The sequence below is a fragment of the Rhamphochromis sp. 'chilingali' genome (genome assembly GCF_963969265.1).
Source record: "Rhamphochromis sp. 'chilingali' genome assembly, chromosome: 2".
Classification (NCBI taxonomy): Eukaryota; Metazoa; Chordata; class Actinopteri; order Cichliformes; family Cichlidae; genus Rhamphochromis; species Rhamphochromis sp. 'chilingali'.
Window position 1 is genome coordinate 64652505 of NC_137930.1, and position 23466 is coordinate 64675970.

Genomic DNA, 23466 nt, shown 5'->3' on the forward strand with positions numbered 1-23466 from the left:
ATGCTCACAACAATGACATTCTCAAAAATGAAACCGAATGCGTGACAAAGTAATTGAATCTTTTCAGTGCTTTTTTTTTTTTTTTTAGCTGCATAACAGTCCGGTATAACATGGGGATCTTTTAGTTTATTATTCAATAAGCTGAAACAAGGAGCACACATATCATACAGCTCACTAACACCCTAGCATCACAGGAAGGTAGTATATCCAATGCGCTTGCGCATTGCCAATGTTCCCGGAAGCACATCCCTGCACGTGTAGGATTTGACAACCTTGAAAAACTATAAAGTAACTATCAGCGTATGTCTGTCAGTAAGAATTTCTAGGGATGCCAGTAACACGACTGCTGTGAGTATCAAGTGTTTTGTTTAAATAAGAAGCCTCAGTTTTACTCGTGGATACATTGCTAGTCATCTTTTCTGGCAGTTTAACCTAAGAAAGCAAGCTATTGCTAGCATGTCTCCCAGCTGACCTGTATGCACTCTGTCCTGAATGCAGTCGGATTAGTCCACGTTGCTGTCAATAACTGTCAGTGTATTTTAGACTGCAAGTTATGTGCTCACTGTGAATTTCAGATAACTAAGCGACAAGAACTTAGCGGGCGCTAGCCTGCTATGCTAAAAACAAACGGCATAACATGATGTTGGAGTTGTTGTGCAGTCACTTTGCAGGTTGGTGAAATTGCAGCAACTAATCTGCCGCAATATTAAATCATCGTAGGGGTAATGTGACTGTTTACGAGGTTTAACCCACGCTTATTAATACAGGGTGCTGTTATTAGTGCACCGTAGACATTGCACGGGAAATGTGTAGCTTGTATTGCTGAGCTACGTAAATACAAACGATCTTGCCTAATGGGGGACCACCGCTAAACAGAAACATCATAAACACATTTTTTCTATTTGCTCAAGATCCAATAAAATGCTACACTGCTAATATTTGATCATTTAGGTTTGGAGACTTGGATTTGTCTGTTTTTCCAAGTTTCATGGAGAAGTTATTATAAAGCGTGGCAGTGCAAAACAAACTCTGTGTGTGTATTTAATAAAAGATTGTTTCAGTGTCTCATATTCCTTTGAGTCTCCCCCATTTACCGGCTGCATTTGTTTGTGTCTGGAGGAAGACACATCTTTGACCTCACATCCTTAGGTATAGACCAGGAGTGCTAAACATAAAGCCCCGATCCTGGCTGCTGGATTAACTGTATTTTTATAAGTTTTACAGCTTTTCCTGCTGATGACAACCTCCCCCATAGCCATTCATACTATACCGAATCAATGTAAGCAATAAAACAGTTAAATGACAGAAAAGCTCCGTTAAAACAAGAAAATTTCAAACATCGACAGTACTTTTTTAAGTTTTATAAATAGGGACAGTTTGGGCAGTGAGCTGCCAGAACTTTTCTGTAATCTTTCACATTTTTCATGTAGAAAAACTGCAATGTGCTGTCGAAAATGCACTTCTTTATTTTATATTAAGATATCTCAGGGATTAAATGTATAGGGAAATCTGTTTACACTGATAATAAACTGAGTTTTATTCGGCCAGCTTAAGATCAAAGTGGACCTTTTGTGGCCCTCGATGTAAAATATATTTGACATCCCCGGTCAAGACCTCTGTAGTTCAATGCTCTTGATTTCAGACAAAGTTATTCTTGCCCATCCTTATTTCTATTTGTTTTTTCAATTTGTCTTAACTAAGTAAAAGGAAAGATGCGCTACCTGCTTATATGGCAGTGAGTAAAATCTCCAAAGAAATTCCGTTCTACGCATTTGTGTGAGCTGAAAGTTTAAGGAACTGTTCCAGATATTTTTAGTAGAAAAGGGAACCCTCTTGGTGCTGGACTGACCTCAGCTGCTTATCTTAAATCAAACAAAGATTAAAGACATAATTTTACTTGATCATCTAGGTAGCAGTTATTGTGCTTTTCTTTTAGACAATATTATAGGATTTATGGGAACGATATCAAGGATAATAAGAGCCAGCCTGTGCATATCTCCTCAGATATCCTCTCTACCAGCTGGGCAATCCCCAGCTGAGGATCTTCAGACCTAGCTGGTTTCTGACCCTGGTGAGGCCGGGAAAAGAGCAGCCTCAAGACACTGTCCAGTTTCGCATCCCAATGGAGTAAGTCTTTGATTATAAACGTTAATATGTATGAGTTCATTACCATACACCTTTATTTATCACACCGTTCTCAGGTAAATTGATTTTGCAGCACATAATACTTGGAGAAACTTTTACTATGCACGGATTAGTGAGTCTGTATTTATTCTCAAGGTTGCCTCAAGTTTAGACATGGTTATTTGTCCATAAAATATAAAAGTGTGGTTTGCAGTCCATTTTTTGTTTAAGCTAATGGATGCCTATTATTCTTTGAGTAGGAAAACATAAAGGTGATTGCTGGAAAACTAAATTACAGTCTCTCGTGTGTTATATTCTTCTCTATTTTAACCTCCTAGGACCTGGCGTCCACTATTTTGAAACTGCTACTGTCCTATCAAAATTTTAAACGAATTTCCTGATATGTGGCTCTTATTTTTCTTAAAAACAAAAATAAGGTAAAAAAAAAAAATCTGGTAATTCTTTTTTTTTACATTCATCGGGCCCCAATATTCCCAAATATCAAAGAGAACTTAAAAATGCATGCCATGGAAGAGTTCAGGTCTTAGGAGGTTAAATGTGTTTGTGACCCAACATCAGTTCACTGAGGCTGAAAATTGTCTTTTAGTTTACATTTAGGTATTATGCTACTCTTTTCCCTGATGTAAATAACAAAGACCTCACAATGTCTCAGCTCACACCCCCCTTTCCCCCAGCCCTAAAAAAAAAAATCAACAAAACTCAATATTTTATTTGTCATTCACTTACTGCATGCATACTTGATTCATTTCAGCTCCGTGTGAGACTCAGGGAAACACTGCTAATATGACTCAATGTGTAAAACAGCCAGTAAATCCCACGCTTAACTTCCTGTTAATACTACTTTATTTAAATGCATAGTTACTTTTTCAAGCAAATTGTCTTTTATAATCACCAGCACTGGCCTCTAATCACCTCTTTCTGAACTGTAAATGAAAAGTCTTGAAAAAGTCTTTTGGGAGAGATTTGAGTATTTCCTAACATATTAATTTAACAGATCTCACGATAGAGCTTGTTGTACATAATTATTATAACTTATATATCAGATATAATGCCTCTGATCTAAAATACTTTTACGTCAGTGGAATATTTCATTTATAGTTTTATTGCCACAGTGTTTTTTTTTTCCTGTCTTTTTCCACGGCGCCATAAATTACATACTAGTCCATTTGTTTAGTCCTTTCAGGCTGCCGTTGCCCATAAATGCAGGTGCTTATCGTTTGAAGTCTGCGTATTGTTCCAGTTGTAAATTTGTACACACATTAATCAAAAATCACAAATGCTTACTTGTACATACTGGCCCTTTGTAAGCATTCACTCTATCTATCTCTCTCTGTTTAAGTACAAGCTGTTCAGCTCTAGAGCAGATTTCCTTGGATTGAGGATCCTTTTTTCTTTTTTTTCTTTCTCCATATGCGATTGATAATGAACACAAAACAAATGAGTAAGAGTGGTCAAGTGACTAATCCAAGAAGAGAACAAAACAAAACTACACTAAACTTAAAAAAGATATAATGAACATAAAATAAACTTTAAAAAGACCCAATCATTTTTTGCCCTGTATAGGCTGTAAATTTATTTTAGAGTTTAGACTATAGTAGTTTCAGTTGAACGTATGGTACAATGAACATATGTTTTGCATTTAGTCTGCAGTAATTTATTTTTACTGCCACAGTAACGGTCTTGCGGGACCACTAATATGTCCCTGATGTTTGATATTGTGGCCACCAGGTGGTGTGACAGGCTCAAAAACAGAAAACGGAGGCCTCAGTCTTCCACAGTGTAGATAGTGTGTACCACCTCATGATTATCCTCTAATGAGCTTAGTTGCAACAATGACTTGTGACAGGCCGTCATTTCACTCTCACATGGAGAGTGACGCATGAGGTGAGGTCAAAAGTACTTTTATTTGGCTTTGAACTGGGGCATTTGAATCAGTTTGTACACATCGAGTCTTCACCATTAGTCTCTCAGAGAAGCTGCATCAACAGTGAGACAGAAAGGGAAGGCAAAACTAATCTTGTCTGTGTAGATACGATGTTCTTATTTTGTCAAGTTTCTGCTGTATCTACTGCGTCACTAAACGTGACAGGAGGTCCAGTCATCACTTAATAGTGACAAGCTGATTTTGACTACCGCTACAAGCCAAGGTCACTGAGGTTACCAGCACTCCTGAGGCAATGAGAAGCCCAGAACCCACACTGGGTAGAAAAATTGAAGTTTGAGGCAGATCATCTATGTGTCTCTGGTGGGGTTTAGACCATAATCTGTTCATCCAGGTGCCTGGCCTCCCACTCTGATTCTTGCCTCTTCTCTGCCAAACTCCTAGGGTGCTTATGTAATTGTGTGTTTTTGTGTGTGTGTGTGTGTGTGTGTGTGTGTGTGTGTGTGTGTGTGTGTGTGTGTGTTTTTCTGTATATACTTGTAAGTGTGAGTCCGTTTGTGCGAATGGTGTGTTTCTTTGTGTATATATGCACAAAACTGGGTAAGTGCAGGGTGCGTGTGTGTTTATAAGGGTGTGTAAGGTGTTCTGTTTTTTTCCTCACAGTCTTTGATGCTTGCGAGAGGTGCATGGCTGATTGATATGCTGCTGGGGCCTCAGTGTGTGCTTGGAAACACTGTTATTTTTTTCACTTTTCTTAACAACATCGTAGTAAATGGACCCACACAGAGAGACAATGACAAATGTCACTCCCACTCCCAGTTTATTGATAAGTCTGAGTCACTGTGGCAGTGAAAGCTGTTGTAGTTATGATTCTCAAGTGTAGGCGGTGTAAGCGTGGGTAAATTTTAGAGCCGAGCAGCTGTTAATGAGAACTGGTAACTGTTGGCGTTCTCAAGAGAATAACACAAGGTGGCCTTTATCTTGCTGACACCTGGGAGCTAGATATCCATAGTTGTTTGTCTTGCTCTCTTTTGCTTTTCTCTAGTTTTCGTACTTTTTGGCAGTATCACTCACTTTCTGGCATGTCTTCCTCCATCCTTTCCCTCTGTCCCACCCTGGGCCTGCTGTTTATTGTGCTTTTCTTAAGCACTTTGCTATGTGTCCAAAATCAATCCTCCTTTGACACTTGTTTTTTGAGACACCTGGGCTGTGTTCTCTGGAAATTCTCTTTCTACCTGCCAGAGGGAGGTATTTGTTGGTCTTTTTGATTGTTCTCAAACCTTTTGTGCTATGTAAGTATTTCCCCTCTGTTCTATAACATCATCAAATTTCTAGGCTCACACCCACGCACACCTTCTTGTACCTCACCTGGCATGGCGAGAGGCCAGTACACTCTCTCTCACACACATGCACACAAAGAAAAGAGCATGCCATTGAACTTTCAGTTGAGTCTGCTACACAGTCACATTTCATGCTATGCAGACTAATAACTATGAAACCAGACCATGCTGTGGTTTCTCACTCTAATCAGACTTGAGCGAACTGACCCTGTAGTACTGCACCTCACGATTTCTTTTGCCAATGGTTCAGTTCCTGGACCTAACAGCGTTGGAGTCACCAATATATCTGGTCACCTCTTCAACGTAATAAGCACACGTTTGAAACTGTGCCATTTTTTTTTTCATGCTTGTAAACCCAAGTTAATGTCATATTAAGTCATTTAGCCTGTAGATTTGTGATGTAAACTCTATTGACCTGTTTCTCGGTAAGAACTTTTGTGACTTTCAATGACCGGCTCTTTGATCTATTTTTGTTCTATTGTCAGGCTGCAGGGCAAATAAAAAAAACTCTAATCCTTCACACGCTGCTTTTATGCTCTCAACTTCTCAACTGTCTCTTTTCTCCTCAAGTCTCGGGTTCCTTGGCAGCTTTCCCTCTAAACAAAGTCGGCTACTATGATCTTGATACTTAGTGTTTAGCACTTTATGTGTGTGTGTATTGTCTCTGAAGATGGGAGGGTTAAAGTAGAGACTGTACGTATCTCAACCTAAAATTGACAATGGGCAGGTCAACAATGTGGAGCGGCTTTCATTTGCCTTTCATCTGTGCAAAAGATACTCTCCTGTTTCATTCTCACCGCTAAACCACTTTGATGCAGTGCACTTTGATGTTCATGTGTGCATGTATGAGTATGTATGGGCTGTGTAGTGTACCTTCGATGTTTAAACTATTGTGTGTGTATATAAAGGCCTTATTAATTTAAGCTAGTTTAATGTTTCCCTGACATTCACCATAAAAGTGTGCTGTTTGTCTTTATTAAGGCATTTTTCTTCAGTGTATAATCCATGTATTATTTCTTGTAAGACCACCCCCCCCCCCCCCCCCCCCCAAAAAAAAACCCCCAAAAAAACAACAACAACCTGTTAGATTCACAGTTGATGCAAGAGCAATTCAGACAGCAAACAACCAGTGCCTGAGATTTCTTTCCCTAACTCGTCAATAATTCTTTCCATTGGGTTCTGGTGCAGAACCAGTTCTCCTTGATTCTGATCCTCTGGACTGAACGTTTAATAGTTTTACTATGTAAAGCTCGGATATTATCAAGTCATGGTGGATGGAGTCTGTGGGCTGTATCGGCTGGTCATTAGTGACTTTCTTGATGTAACCCCTCCCAGAACCATTAACGTCAGTGGTTCGAATAATGTCTCTGTGGTAGCTTTGTTTTTACTACCACCAGTCTTCTTTTTTTGTTTGTTTTGTTTTGTTCTTGGTGAATAAAAATAATGATGAAATACATGAACTGGTTCTACACTGGGTGCCACATCGGGGTCGAGAGGGTTATATGTGATCATAAAAAGCCTAATGGCTCCTGATGAGATCATAAAGGAAGGGCAATTTTTAAACTGTAATGTGTGTCTGTTACTTGTAAGCTGTAAACCAAAAAGACTATGAGCAGCCAAATATTTAATGCAGCTCTTTTTTTCTTTTTTCTTCGTCAAACAAGGGGCCAATTAAATGTCTTTTAGTAGTTTCTGAACAAAGTAATCTTTCTATGGTTGTGACAGCAAAATCAAGCTTATACAAAGTGATGTTTATCTTAAAAAAAAGGAAATAAAGCACTATAATATACTTTCCTACTCTAACCTTTGTAGGCCACAAGCCTAATTCAACCCTTCACACAGCGCTTTGCTCCTAGACATTTGGGTTTGGTCTCAATCACAGACCTCCAGATTAGCAGATGACCTACTCTTCCTCTTGAGCCAAGAGCAATGCCATATTCTTACAATGTAATGTTTTTAGAGTGGAATCAAAATCAGTTGGTACATTTTTGTGTTCATAATTCCATCAATTTTGACAAGATCCCCAACTACACTTTGTCTTACGGATGACGATCATTTGAGCCACAAATTTTTATTTTGGATTCATCGTTCTGTAAGACTTTCAGGCATTGATTTGTTTTTGTTTTTTTAAAGATAATTTGGCATGCTTCAGACTTTTCGACCTGTTTTGATATCCTTTAGAATGGCTTCTTGACAGTCACCCTTCCATTTAGACTATGATGATAATGCATCTATTATTACTTAAATTAACAGGTTGCGGATCAATGGAAAAGCCGTTCATCTGCTGTAGACAGAGTATAAGTTGCTAAGTTTGCTAAGTTGTCTGTGTAGACCCAACACTGGCCCATCCCTGACTAAGGTGCCTCTTTTGCGATTGAGTGATTCATATGTAAGTATTAAGTAGCTTAACAAACAACGAATATTCCTCTGAAAAAAATAAAGTACTGGAGTGAAAAAGCAGCCAATGTCCAGAAAAACACTTTGAAAGACTTTGGGAAAGCCTGGAAAACTATTGCTCAAGACTGTTTTAAAAAACTGCAAGATGCTCAGAAACAAAATATAAAGAAATGGGGCTGGTTTAAGACTTTTGCACGGTACTATAGTGGAACTTAATACTTGACATATGAATCACCATGACTAGGGATGGGTACCGGTTAGGGCTGCTCAATTAATCGAATTTTAATCATGATTACGATCTGGGCTTTCAACGATCATTAAAAATGACTGAGCCGATTATTAGCACCTCCCTCGTGCTTTACTCTCGCGCTGCTCCGTGTGGCAAATCGAGCGCACCTCTCCGCATTTCGAACAGCGTCACAACAATTAAGAGGACCCGAGGGAAGCTCTGAAAGCTAAGCAGAAGTTATTTGGAGAGGAGAGTGACTGCCGTTGGTTGAAAAGAGAGGTAAAAAAAAAACTTCAGTGGTTTGGAAACATTACGGGTTCGCGGAGTCAGATGTGTCAAGTAGACATAGTTTGTAAACTTTGCTACGGTGTCGTAGCTGCACCACAGAGCAACACTGCAAAGTTCACTAAACTTAGATGTTTACATTTTTCATTTATTTTTTATATTGCAAACATATTATAATTTTTTAAAGTCATTATTCAATACATTGTTATTGTTAACCCTTTAAAGCCTGTCAGAGCAGCACGCTCCGTTTTGTGTAACTATGTTTAAATCCCTGTAGAACCTGAACCATGTAAGCTAGCGCAATAATTATTTTGCATATGAAACTTACATCTCATGCCATCAGCTTGTCCTCGGTCACGGTTTCCTTCCATAAAAAGCGCTTGCAGGAACAAAAACATAATATTCCAGAAACACGCTTTGCCGATCCGATCAGCTGTTCGTAACACTTCCCACAGTGAAACAGATGTCAGCGCAAACTATCGCACGTCACTTCCTGCCCGAAACAGGAAGTGACGTCATTTCGCGGAAAATTTAGTTTTTTACTTGTAGGCCTTAAAAGCCTATACTGGTGTTTTTATAAGTCATGTTTGACTTTTCTGAATAGTTTCTGGGATGCTTAGAACTCGAATTGCACTGCTGGAAATAGTTTATTTTGATGCACATGCTGTTTTCTTTGCATCATAGGATTGTTTTTTTTGTTTTTCCTGCAGTATATAAAAATTGCTATATCTCCAAAATAAAACTATGAAGACACTCAAAATAAATTTCCTGTTGTTGTAAACTATTTTTTGCAACTTTTTTGTATTTAAAGTTTTGAGGGATAAACCTCTTAAATTTCTCCAAGTAGAAATATATGTAAAAAAAACCAAAATGATTTTACATTTTTTTGTAGTTTATTGCACTTTTTTGCAATTAATGTAGTTACTGTGGACTTAATGAATACATATTATTAAAATATGGGCTATAACAGTTGTATTGATGTATAGCAACTTGAAATGCTCCCACAAATGGCACTACAACATGTAAAAAAAATAATATAAGCTCTGGCGGACTTGGTTCTATAGTAGGTCTTAAAGGGTTAAATATCGTCAAATAATCGAGATCTCAATTTCAGTGAAAATAATCGTGATTATCATTTTTGCCATAATCGAGCAGCCCTAGTACCGGTATCTGGTGCCATGATGGCACCGATTCTGACATAAACGGCAGTAACCAGACCGAAAAACAGCGCACATTTCGGTGCTTTTTTTCCCTGAGATGTGATACACACAGGCGAAGTGGTCAAAAGTCTGGCTGTACTTCACAGCAAAATATGCAAACTCAGCAGCCTGCAACAAGTGCTTTAAGCTGATACTGTGATACTGTCAAAGGAGGTAACACCTCGAATCCGATGAAACACCTGGCGACGCATAGCGTTTTTTTTAAAGCCGAAAAATGCGCCGTATTTGATAGCTTGCTGCGAGACCTCACACCGAGCGCATCTACTGCGGGTGTGGTGCCTGTTATCGGACCCGCAGTTAGCAACATCCCCCAAAAACCCGAAGAGGAGAGTCCTGGCCCCTAGCCCTGCCAGTGTAGCAGAAATGATGACGGATGATGATGCAGCAGCAGCCGTTCTTCTCTGCGTGAGTAGCTTAATGTTGTTCGTGTGTAATTTACGTTGAGTAGACTAACCACGTTATTAAATTAATGCATGTAAGGTGAACTAGCAAACACCGTCATAGTTACATGCGGCTGTCTTCTTGTTTGATGGCAGATACTCCCTTCACCCTGGCCAAAAAGGCTAAAATGACCAAAGAAAAAGTGGAAAACAGTTAAACATGAGAGGTTTTTGGACAAAGTTTGTGTTTTTTCCATTGTTTAAGCACTGCGTCCAGCCAAGAGTGATACCATATATGCCCTATAGCTGCAGAAAAGGCTAACATTGTTATCTTTTTACAAAAAAAACAGCTGAACATGAGAGGTTTTTGGACCAATTTTGTGTTCTCCATTCTTTAAGCACCGGTTTGAGCACCGTTTAAGCACCGGCACCGTTTCAAAAGTACCGGTTTGGCACCGGTACCGGATAAAACCTAAACGATACCCATCCCTAACCATGACCCTTCAATATAAAGGCAAATTGAAGGGACTCTTATTGTGAATTGATGCTATATAAGTAGAACTGAATTGAATTCAACTTGGGTACCAGGTTGTCATAGCTTATTACAGAAAATTGAGATTTTGTTGACACATTAAGGATAGCAGTTCTAATGGGAGTTTTTCAGTATTGTCATACACTGTCAAAGCCACCTCTTGCTCTTTTTCAAATGTGTCCTTTCACCTACTTCTTTCATGCTTTCAGAGCACAGGTGTAAATTGACTACCTAAAACCAGTGGATGTGATACTGATAATCTTTTTGGCTCTATGCGAGTTAGCCCACATTTCAGAATAGGAACGATCCAGAAGCTTGTAGATTCTTTGCAAGTGAGAGATTACATCTGAAAGCAACTGCAAGTAGGTTAATCTGCAGATTGATGAATCTGCTTTATTGTCGCACATAAACAATCGTGTCACAGCCAGACAGAGCAAAAGCTTCAAAAGCTTTACCTCGTTTATGTCATCCTGCTTCCAGCCCTTCTTTCTTTAACACTGCATGATATTAGATCAAGGTCCCTTGTCTCCCTTTACACTCCCCCTTTAACAATGCAGAACAATATAACTTTTTTAAACTGTTTTCTGACAATGAAGCTAGTGTTCCTGAATTAAACCTGCTTGGCAACAACGGACCATAATTGAACCTAATCCATCGTCTGCGTCATCTGATGCCCTTCTAGGTTTTGTGTTTGGAGTTCTTTCATCGTCTTGGCTGAGGAATCTTTGTAGCATGAGTGTTTGCGTATAAATATATACCAGTTGCTGAGGAACGATGCCGTTAGCCTTAGCAGTTGCTGGAGACAGGTTTTCATTCTTCCTGAGAGGCAGAAGTGCGAAAGGTTAGCTTGTGGAGTCAGATGGGTGTTTATACTGGGATGATGATCAGATGCTGCCTGCATCGCTGCTGGAGACGCCACGCCCTTTGTCTAAGTTTAGCCTTGTTTATGTGCACACTTAACTTGACATTTTCTCCTCAGCTTTCAGCCCAAGGCTTTCTTTCAGATTGGGTCCTGGTTTGTAGCTGAGATGGGAGTTATGTATTGACTCAGGTCACAGGAAAAACAGCTATCTCATGCAACCCCTGTCAAGTGTGTGTATGAATTTAGAGTACTGTATAAAAATGCAAAGCAGTTAGATATACAACTAATGCCATAAAGTGATTTTATTTATCAGTTAACTCCACACAATACACAATGAACAGAAAAAACACAACCTCATCAGTTTTTGTCTGCTTGTGGTTACAAATGAGTGCCAAAAACTTGGATAACAGTTTTTTTGTTTGTTTGTTTGTTTGTTTGTTTGTTTGTTTGTTTTGGTACATGAAGTGACTAATGTCAAATAAACAAACTCATGTTGGTGCTTGATATGTCACATTTCTGCCGATCAGTCCACATAAACAGGTACCCTCATTACTTCAGCATGGCTGTTTCACAGCGAGCTTCGGTTTCAATTTAGGTTCTGTTCATTTGCTCTTTTCCACAATGGCCAGTTAAAGCATTTTGGGCTTTAAGAAGCAAACACAGAAAAAAATAATAAGAGATGGCCCAAACACATGGTGGGACAACCATTTGTTTACACTAATCACAGCAATTTGTGTATGAATGGTTACAGTTAGCAAAAGGTGATACAACACACAAAGCAACTGAGGTCAAATTAAAGATGTGATTATTAAAAAAGAAAAGAAATGGTAGTGTATAAAAAGTAAACGGAAAAATATCCACCGTTTCACGATTTTACATGTTGTCTTTGCACTAGTTTTAATTAAATATTCAATTTGAATGATTTTCGAGTCATTGCAAATTTTTTTTATTTTTAATATTTCCGTTTTACATGTATCACAACTTTTTTGCAAAGAGTTATAGTTTGGAAGACAGTTGTTGCAAAGTACATAACATAATACAAACATGAATCGCGGTTTGTAAATATACACTAGAAGCTCTTGTATCCAGCAGCAGAAACTTTAGCTCTACCCCCCCAAAAACAGAAATTTATATAACCTGGTAATAGAACTCTTTTTTTCTATGATGGATGCCATTGCTGTGTTTGTGGTGGCGGGATAATTTTAGTTGTAAAAGCAGTTGGGATTTAGAAATATTCTCCTCTTTAATCAGGATCAGTTCACTGTGCTAATGATCCAGAAGAGACCTCAGTGGCCTCTAAGCCACTTTCTTCTCTTCCAGTTCCACGCAACTGCTTTCTAGGAAAACCCGACTGTGTAATCAGTCTTTCTTCCCCTCCTGACCTGACGTACCCCTGGTCACTTTGCTGTGCTTCACTGCCCTCTGGCACACACACTGTGAGACAGTAGTTATGGTGGAGGGGGGGGAGCGTAAATGGAGCAGAAGACGGATTTGCATGCCACATCTTTTTCCTCTTGACAGTAGAGACAAATGCATCTAGAAATGCTCTCAACGAGATCCTTTTTTGTCACAGTAAAGCAGAAGCCTCTTCACACTAATGCCCCTAGTGGACCAGGACCACGATTGAATGTTGAGAGGATGAAACTCACTGCCAAGTTGGTTCTCACTTTTCATAGCTGGGCAACTCTCTGAAGTTGATGTTTAGTAGAAACCCTGTGATGGTCAAATCACTATATCAAGCCATATATTTTGATTAAATGGTGGATTTGAATGTGGAAATTCTTATTCAAGTATCAAAAAGAGCAAGGCCTCAATGCACAAATCTTAGAGGGTCAAAGAGAAGGTTTTACTTCTGCACCAATGTCAGGTTTGCCAAACTTTAGTCTATTATAGGGGGAAAAGGCAATTGTTTGTATAGCATGGGAACATATATTACATCACTCTTAAGTACAAAGAGTCTTTGTATTCACAGATGGGGTTTTCTCATGCAAATGTTTGCCTCAGCTAATATTGTTACAACAACTCAAGGTATCGGGCCGTCACCTTGGAAAAACGGTGAATATTACATTATCCTGTTCTATTAAAGAAACGTATGAGGTGATAGAAGATGCCATATCCGAGGCACTCATGTCAGACCACAACGTCGCTATTAAGCACTTTGTCAGACGCATTTGGGAAGTGCTTTCTACCAGGCTAATCCAATTGGCTTGATTGATTAGCAGTTAAAAGCCTTTCTTTCCCTAGTCAGAGGAATCTGCTTCAAATGCTGCCCAGCAGGCTAGCTTTAGCTAGGCTGGCCTGCCGGATCAGTTGGTGCCAGGCCCACTTCCTGTGTAGGGTTTCACAGGACGCGATCAATACTTGCAGACAGCTAATTGGATGAACACTGACACTCACATTTCTCCTCTCCACTTTACGGTCCATAGAATAAAAGCTGAATATGGGTTTGTACGAGAGTGTCCTGTCCGTTACATTTGATAATATAACAACAAAGTTTATGGGAATGCAATGTGGAAATGAGCTGCATCATTTCTATGTAGGTGTCAGTTAAGTGAATGTGGCATTATATGATCAACAGTGATCCAGTATGTAAGCCTGCAAGGGCTCGACTTTAACCGCAAAGATTTTTTCTCGGCCTGTTGTGTCTCCAAACACACGTCCAGATTAATCCTTATCATATGCAACGCCTTATTCTTGGAAGCCTCCATAACCTCTGTTCTGTTTTCTGTTTTTCTGGGTATATCTGGACAGAATGACCAAGTACGATGTAAAGAACTACTTGGAGAAGATCTATAATGTCCCTGTGGGAGTTGTCCGCACCAGGATACAGTTTGGTGAGTCTTCTCATTTCTTTGCACTCAAGCACAGAGGGCCTGTAACTTTTTCAGAATTTGGAGTGATTGTACTGTTTCGCAAAATATCATCATGTTATTGCCAGGGTTGGCCTTATCTCTTTGTTTTTGTTGTTTGGGATGAAAGTGTGTTCGCTCAGCTCTAAATGGGATACAAGCACCATCGTTTTTTTGGGTGTTTCTACTCTTTCTTATTTTCATCTTCATTGTAATCTTCTGCTTTTCTTCTGATAAATGCGGCCATGACAGCTAATTTAAATGGAAAAAAGTTTTTGATTGGGATGTTCTTTACATTTGGTGTTTGAGCCTCAAGTACTATAGTGCTAAAATGGGCTCCTTCTTTATATATATATATATGTGTGTGTGTGTGTGTGTGTGTGTGTGTGTGTGTGTGTGTGTGTGTGTGTGTGTGTGTGTGTGTGTACTGATTTTTTATTTTATTTTTTATATTCATGTTATATTTATTCGCTTTATTTATTAAACCATTTAATTACGCTCATCATTTAATGTAATCATTTACCTTTATGAGCTATTTTCTTCAGTGTTATTGTATTTTTTTATTGAGCTAAGTTGTTTTTCAAGTGCTTGGTGCTGTAACTCAGTCATTTCCCAGTCTTTTTGGATGAATAAAGTATTTATTTTGAGTTTATAATTGGCTTTCTTTTCCCTCATCACATTTTAATCAGTTTCTATAATGACACTAGTGCATCATAAATATGATGTTGTACGGGCAACACCAACACAGTTGATGCCAGTGGTGGAAAAACATACAAACATCATGACTTTGCATGCGTCTAAAGGCTTAGTCAGTCCAAAACATTGGGAGAGGGTGGTGAAAACACTTGATTCCTGGTATGCAATACCAAGCCACAAATATTTCATCCAAATTAAAATCCTAAAGTTGTAATGCAGCTGTTCTGAGTCAGTGGGGTAGATGCGCTCGCACACACACACGCACACATGCATACGTGGTATAAATATTTTGATTTCAAACCGAATGCATGACTTAAGTACAACATAAAAGATTTGCATATAAGTAATGGACTATGTGCAAACTAAATATGAAACTTTTTTTTTGTGATGTGTAACTCGGTACACAAATCTTGTTACACACTAAACACAGTTCACCCTTACAGTGAAGATGTACCGAAATGGACTGTTCAAAAAAATAAAGTAACAGTTTTTAATCAGAGTATAGCATCAAGTCAGTTAAACGTCTGGAAATATGATCTGATCAGTTAAGTACCACAGGGAGTTGGTAATCAACCCCCAAAACAAGGAATGGTTTTACAGGTGGAGGTCACTGACATTTTTTTACCTCTTGGTCTTTTCTGACAGTTGGACATAACCGTAGGTCCTTAACCTGTCAGCAGGACTGGCATTTGGTCCTTTTGTGCAAGGGGGACAGAGTGAGCAGTGTTAAAGCCCTACAAAATGACCTTCAGCAGGCCACTGTTGTGAATGTGTCTGACCAAGCGATCAGACTTCATGAGACTCTGACATCCTCTAGTGTGCCGTGTGCTCACTGTCCAGCACTGTAGAGCTCGATTGGCATTGAACATACAATACCAGAACTGATAGGTCTACCACTGGCGCCCTGTTCTTTTCACAGAGCAGATTCACCCTGAACACATGTGACAGATGTGAAAGGGTCTGCAGAAGCTGTGGAGAATGCCTGCCACTAATGTTGTTCACCGTGACCGATTTGGTGGTGGAGAGGCATATCCATGGAGGCATGCACAGAACCCTACAGGGTAGCCAACAGCACCCAGACTGCCAGTAGGTATCAGGATGAAATCCTTGGAACTATTGTCAGACTCTACACTGGTGCAGTGGGTCTTGGGTTCCTCTTGGTGCATGACAATGCCCGGTCCCATATAGGGAAAGTAGACAGGCACTGACGCTACCATGTTGCACTTTAGACTGTGTAACTGCTCAGTGATGCCCTGGGCCAGATCCCAGGACAGCACCCGTCGTCTCATTAGCAGCATGCTCCGATGTTGTCAGGCATGCATAAAAGCACTTGGGGCCACACAAATTCCTGTGAAGCATTTTGACTTGTTGCACTGAAATTTCGGCAAAATGGAGACGCCCACGGCATTTTATTTATTTGGATTTTTGTGGTGTCTTTGAATTCAACCCTCTCTAGGTTGATGATTTTCATTAAACTATTCACTTGTCTTTTGTTCCTAACACATTACCCAGTCCATATCAGTGTAGATATCAACATGATTTTTCCCATTGAGTTCTTATGTTTTCAGTGTTGCTTGCAATGTATAAACAAGTCTTGTCTGTAACTAGCAGGATGTTTGATCAAAGCATTGATTGAAACTTGCAAAACTACTTCTGTGTACTTTCTGCCTGGTGCTATCTATCTGTACGGCCCCATATTTGGTTATCTGGTGTAGTGCTTAATGTTATACCAAATTACTGCCATATTAAAAATGTAATGCATTTACTTAATTAAATTATGTAAATGTAATTTCATAATTTTTAATAGGGACAAGAATTTCAAAAACATATACCGTAATTGTCGGGCTATAAGCCGCTACTTTTTGCACAAGCTTTGAACCCTGCGGCTTTTAGTCAGGTGCGGCTTTTCTATGGATTGTCCATGATTTTTGTCATATCGTAAGACGATTTGTTTTGTTTGTTCCGCTGTTGTACGGCACTACGTTGCCTGGCGGAAGGGCATGTGATCAGACACACAGTATCGGGGTTCAAGAGTGGTATGTTGGTCACATGTCCATCCGCCAGACAAAATAGTGCCGTACAAGTAGTGCGAAAAACAAACTTCAAAGTAGCGCTATGCGTTCAGTGGGAGTCGTGGATGACGAGCGGCGATAAACTTGCAAAAAGCAAGTTATGCTCAACTCCACTGGTGGAATCTGACAGCGTGGAAAAGTGTGAAAACATCCATGATCACCAACGGATTTCGAAGGGCTGGACTGCTGCATGATGGAGAGGAGGACTCCGCCACGGCCCTTCTGAGGGTGTTCGACTCTGACACTGACAACGAGGATTTTTTTGGTTTTGAAAGTGACAACGAAGGAAAGGAGCTGAGAGTGTAGACGTAGCCATCCTGAGCCTGTTCGTATCCGACACTGGAGAAGAGGACTTTGGTGGTTTTAGTGCGCAGAAAGATGGTGGTGAATGACTGACTTTTCTTCTTGTTAAAGCCGTGTCACTGCACCTGAGCCTAAAAGGTAGTCCGGATCTATTTTTCTGGTGTGCTGCAGGTTATTGTTATGTACTACATTTGTTACTCATTTATGAAGCACAGTACATGTTTCGTACTTGTAATTACCGCTACTTGTACATATACCTAAAAAGTTATGCAAATGTGTACCCATAACTTGTTTTTCAAAATATTAATAAAAGGGGTGTGTCTCCAAACAGCCATCTCTTTCCTGACAATTCCCTATGTGCATATTAGAATAGAATAGAATAGAATACTTTTATTTGTCAATTTCTTCAAATGTACTTGCCATACAAAGGAATTGAAATTACGTTTCACACTGTCCCATGCGTAGGCATTGACAACAATAAGGTGCAGATGCACAACAAAAACAGCCCTAACAATAAGATAATAAATAGTAATATAATAATATAAATAGTGCTAAAAGAATACTAAAAAAATATATATAGCAGCAGGTGTGTGCAATTGCAATGCAAGTCAGGAATGTTTTCAGTTCTTGGTTCAGAGAGTGTTTCCTTGTTGGAGAGTGTGGGGGGGTAGAGTCCAATCTGTCTACTATACTTCTGCCAATCTGGTGATTCTGCTGGCTGGGAGCCGGGAGGGAAGAGAGTTCAGCAGTCTCACAGCCTGGTGGATGAAGCTGTTGGTGAGCCTGGTAGTGCGGGAGCGGAGACTTCTGTATCTCTTTCCAGAGGGCAGGAGGCTGAACAGACAGTGCGCGGGGTGGGTTGCATCGTTGACAATTGTGATGGCTTTGCGGGTGAGGCGAGTGGTGTAAATGTCTTGCAGGGAGGGGAGTGGTACACCAACTATCCTCTCAGCTGTTCTCACAATGCGTTGTAGAGCTTTTCTGTTATAGTCAGTGCAGCTACCGCCCCACACAGTGATGCAGCTGGAGAGGATACTTTCAATAGTTCCTCTGTAGAATGTAGTCAGGATGGGTGGTGGAGCACTTGCCCGCTTGAGTTTGCGCAGGAAGTAGAGGCGCTGTTGTGCTTTCTTGGCCAGTGATGCTGTGTTGGTGGTCCAAGAGAGGTCCTCACTGATGTGCACCCCCAGGAACTTGGTGCTGCTCACCCTCTCCACCGCAGCGCCGTCGATGGAGAGGGTGTCTATATATTATATATATATATATATATAATATATATAATATTCTCTTACATATGATAAGTCAACATTGAAACACCTGCGGCTTTTAGTCAGGTGCGGCTAATGTATGTACAAAACAGGATTTTCCCCTGATTTTAGCTTGTGCGGCTAATATTCAGGTGCGCTTTGTAGTCTGGGAAATACGGTACTTTGATGTTCACTGGAAGTTATTCTTCAGAGATTACCCCCCCCCACCCAAATTGCTCAAATAACTGAGCATATTCATAGTAGGGCTGAACGATATATCGCATTTGCGATAATATCGCGACATGATCAAGTGCAATTTTCTAACCGCAAAGGCTGCGATTATACTCTGGACATGTCCAAATTCATGGGCTGCATCCTCCTGAGGCCGCATTTGTAGACCGATTACGTCACAGCGACGTGCCGAAGGCTGTCCAAATTACTACCATATCCCAGAATTCATAGCGCGGCCCAGCCAAACTCCAGTTTCCAGCAATGGCGGCCGCTACTAAGTTTTAAAATTACTCATACTAATCTTTCTGGGTCACAAAATAAACTTTTAACATATTTTCAGGCGAGAAAGTAGTTGTGTAAACATCAAATATCTGCTCGGTTTATCAAGATATCCCATATTTGCAAAAGTGCTTCGACGTTTTCAGAGGCGTCTGCTACCCACCAGCTCGACAGCTAGCCGGGAGCTCGAGGGTTACTGATGCGGCCGAGAACGGCACAACTCCCGGCACATCATTTTCAGATCACCGCGGAGTTTCGCTGCTCGGGTTAAACGTAATATATAAGTCACTTAGACAACCTAAAAATGTTATTGTTGGGCTTTTTTCAGTGTTTTGTTTGTTCGTGAGTAAATCGGTTTGGCTGAGATTAAAGTTATTAGATTAGATAAAATAAAACTTTATTAATCCCCCGGGTGGGTTCCTCCTTGGTTTTCACACAGCTGACTAAACGTCAAACAGAAAACTTATTAAACAGAAGTATGAGACAGTCGAGAATTTACGCCAGTGTCTGGTTATATTTTAGATAGCAAGAAGCAGACGGCCGAGTTTATTAAACTCCACCGAGACAGCGGTGACGCTAATCAGAACTAGACCATCCAATTTCACGCCTTTAAATTTTAAAGGCGTGTTTGTGTGTGTGTTTATACAATTGCTATTATGTTTGCACTTTATGTGTAATGTTACTGACTGCAAAGATCAGTAAGATGTGTGTATTTTTTATTTATTAGTTTTATTTATTTAATATTATTTTTTAATTGAATGACTGTCTAGTAGTTCACAGATGTCGAAAAACTGAGTGTGGTAAAGCCACTGATTTTTTTTATGTATATTTCTGCAATCTGCACATTGTACTGACTTTCATTTTAATGTTTACACCAGGGTTCCTTGTCAGCACTTTATGCTCAGATGTTTGTAAGCTAAAAATAAACTATTGTGTATGTTCAAATATACTGTTGTGATTGAAGAAGTTAAATAAAAATGTCAGTCATCAATTCATGCATCACCTCATGTCATCATAACAGAGGTCTGTCTTCCAGGAAAGAACAGTTTAAAATTAATGTAATATAGAATTGGCCATACTATATGATGTATTGCTTGTCTTTGTTTAATAATACAGAAGACAAAGACCTTAAAAAATAATCGCATATCGCATCGCAATCGCAATATTGGGGCAAAAAATCGCAATTAGATTATTTTCCATAATCGTTCAGCCCTAATTCATAGCAGACTTGTGACATGCTGGTACTTGTGACATGATGTTACTAGCTCATTACGTCCTACAGGGTAGGCAAAAAATATTTCTATAAAGTATTTAAACACGTCTACATTTCTTTAAATAATTTATCAAACGTCTAAAAATTTAACTTGGCAGCGATTCATTTTTGTTTAATTTATTTTTTTTATTTAATTCACAATAAAAGCCTCAAGAGTTTGCAAAACTTTTCAAAGGAGCTAAAAACCATAATATAAATCTTTTAAAACTGTTTCTGACTTGTGCTGGTTTTACTGGAAATTATTTGTAAACATGAGGTTATATTGTTACTCTTCTTTCCCCCCATGATAATTCTAATTCTCTATTGTGAGAATTGTTTTAATTGTTTTTTTTATATAGCACTGAGGTTCACAGAAGCAGGGTTTTAGGAAACATAAAGTCTAATTGGTTCATTTTTGGAGACTGTCAGCAGTGGTTAGCGGTGATTAGCAATTTAAGCTTACAATGTAGACGGCCTTCCACTGACATGCAGCAGCGGGAGTGTTTTCCAGCGGCTAGTTGCGGTGGTGGTTAGCGTGCCTGGCTCTCCTTTCTCCTTAACACACACAGCTGCTTATCTGACGATCTGCTGCTGCAGCACTCCAGCTGTCCCAGGACACCCCATGCTCCCTCCACATAAACACATGCTATTCACTTATAAACTTGCTGCTTCGTCCCCTCCTCATCCCAACCTCGAATCCCTGAGTCCTGCGCCCCTGTCAGGGATAATTTCAGAGCCAAAACCAGTTTTATCATTGATTTAGTAATCCTATTGGCTTTTTATGGGTGAGTTAATGGCTTAAGTTTTTAGGGGCTCAGTATAATTCTAGGAATCTGCAAGTTCATGATAGAACAGAGGAAAAGGAGAATTGAATTGCTTGAAGATGGAGAGATGCTAAGACCCTTCTTTGCTAGCTCTGAAGGTCCAAGAGGAGAACACCCCTCCACTTCTGGCAGAGAGAGGTGCCAAGCTTAGCCTAGCCTGCAGTCTGAGGAACCAATTAGAACTGTTTATTTGAGTTGTGTCATTAGAAGCTAAGAGAAAAGCTCCTTGGTTGAGAAGAAGGAAAGAAGGGAGATTTTGGGGGATAGAGTCGGTCAGAGAAGTAAGACTAGCTGAGGGCCCCGGTTATCCTTAGGTACGTCAGAGAAGGTATCCCTGTCTGCGTCAGGGGTTCCACTCCATTTGCAGTGTAAAGACGGGAGCAAGCTGAGGAGAGTAAGGGGCGCAAAACAACCCTTTCTTCCCTCCATATGCGGCAGGGGTATTTTGGAAGGAGTTGCCATGGTTACTCCTCTGGTCTGGGATTTGTAACGTGATAGCTGGCTGCCAAACCGCAATCTCAAAGAGGGAGGAATTGTGCTTGCGTTTGCGAGTGTTGTATGAAAGGTCTGTCTGTGTGTCTGTATACGTTGGGAAAGGAAACCAAGGGAAATATACTTTCTTTTATATCTTTTCGAGGTATTATGCACTTGTTTGTGGGTTTTCAAAGACCTTTCGATGTTTTATGACAGAACTGGTCAGGGTCGTACCTTGCTATTTCAAAGGTTGTAGCATTTCCCTGTGGATTTCCTCAGCAACCTAATGGCAAACATATACACACACACACACACACACTTTTTTTTTTTACCTTCATCTCCCACCCACTTAGGGGCCTCCACTTAGCCAGCGTGGTGGAGGTGGTGGTGGGGTGTGTTTTACAACCCTGCTCAGGGAAAGCCCTGAGCAGTGGGCTGCCCGGCTAGTGATTACTAGCTACACGTACCACACACACATAGGCATGGACACACACTCACGAATGACTCACTACAGGGGAATGTTTCCCTTGTTTTTGAATGTCATAAACTGTTCCCATGGAAATGGCAGTTACTCAGAGGGCCTGTTGACTTGACCACTGGGGTCTTATTGAGATTAGAGTTATATGGGAGAGATGGACCATTTGATGCGCTGGTTAGTATCCGTCATCATTGTAGTTTTTGTTGTAATGTAAAGATGTGTATACCTGTATCTAGGGCCTCAAAAAATCTCTTTGATTTATTTGAAGTTAAGTCCCTAGCCTGCCTCCACACACATGTGGTATCCCTACACATGCACGCACTCAGCAGTTACCCGGTTCCCTGACTTTCAAACCCAGAGAGGTCTGAAAGGAATGAGGATGATGTCATCATCACCTGCAGTTGTGAAAGAGGTTAACCAGCACTACATGGTAAACAAGATTGGTTTGTCCTTTTCCACACATTTTCAATTATAACTTTGGCTTTTAGCCACTATGAAGAGAAGATAACCCTTTGTTCGTTTTTTGCAATAGTTCACTTTCACCTCGTTTTCAAAGTTCAGACAAACCACTTTAGTTTATCTGAAGCCAAGATTCCAGAAAGGGAACCTTTGGATAGAATCAGAATCAGAATACTTTATTGATCCCTGGGGGAAATTATTTAATTAATTTAAATAATTAATTATAGCAAAGATCCATCCAGAGAAATTGAAAGAACACATAAAATTATTTTGTTCTTTCAATGACTTGAAATTGTGTAATGCTGAAGTTAAGGATCAGCAGTGGTAATGCACTGGAAGTCTCCTGGCAGTCCATGGACAGCTCATCTACCTGTAGAGAGTGTCTGTTGTCGATAGGGACAGCGTACAAAGTATGTGGTAAAACTAGTCTGTGGGAAACTCTTGCTTGTACTGTTGTTGGTCAGTCAGCCAGCTGCTGAAAATATACAAAAAGCTTATTTTTTTTCCCCCATCTCCTTTTTGTGGTGAACTTCACTGTCACTGCTTTCGCCGTTCTGGCTCACTTGTCAACCAATTAGTGTTCAGCTGAGACATGTTGTCATCCTCGTCCAGCAACGTGCAGTTGGGATTTTTGAGGGCTTTGTTTAAAACCCCTCTCCATACCACTCCCTAGGGAAATGCATACGCAAATGGACATATTTGTGGTAGCACAAATTAAGCTCAAGTCCACTGCTTCCTGGGCTTTTGTCACCCTGTGCTCGTCCCTTGTTGTTTGATGTAGCTAGAGCTTCTTGCTTAAAAAAAAAAACCCAAAAAAAGAAAAATAGTGTTGTTCAGAAAGGAATGGAGCACACTGTTGTAATTTCTGGGCAGATAATTAGTGCTTTACACGTTTTGTTGACTGACTCGTAGTACAGCTAAAAATGTTGCAACACTGCCCACAGAGAATAATACTGGTACCATACTAGAGACTATAAGTCTGTAACTGATAAGCCATAATGATATTCATTTCTTTTAACATTATACTGTT

At 40.0% G+C, this 23466-nt stretch overlaps 1 protein-coding gene across 1 annotated transcript in view; it reads left to right on the forward strand.

The window, feature by feature from the left end:
- Positions 1-210: 210 nt before the first annotated feature.
- The window catches only part of mrpl23 (mitochondrial ribosomal protein L23), a 55561-nt gene continuing 32305 nt past the window's right edge, over positions 211-23466 (forward strand). Inside the window, exons 1-3 of the mRNA XM_080871253.1 lie at positions 211-348; positions 2005-2127; positions 14024-14106. Of these exons, the coding sequence (XP_080727379.1) occupies positions 329-348; positions 2005-2127; positions 14024-14106 (226 nt within the window). The 5' untranslated portion in view covers positions 211-328. The remainder of the gene's footprint in view (positions 349-2004; positions 2128-14023; positions 14107-23466) is intronic.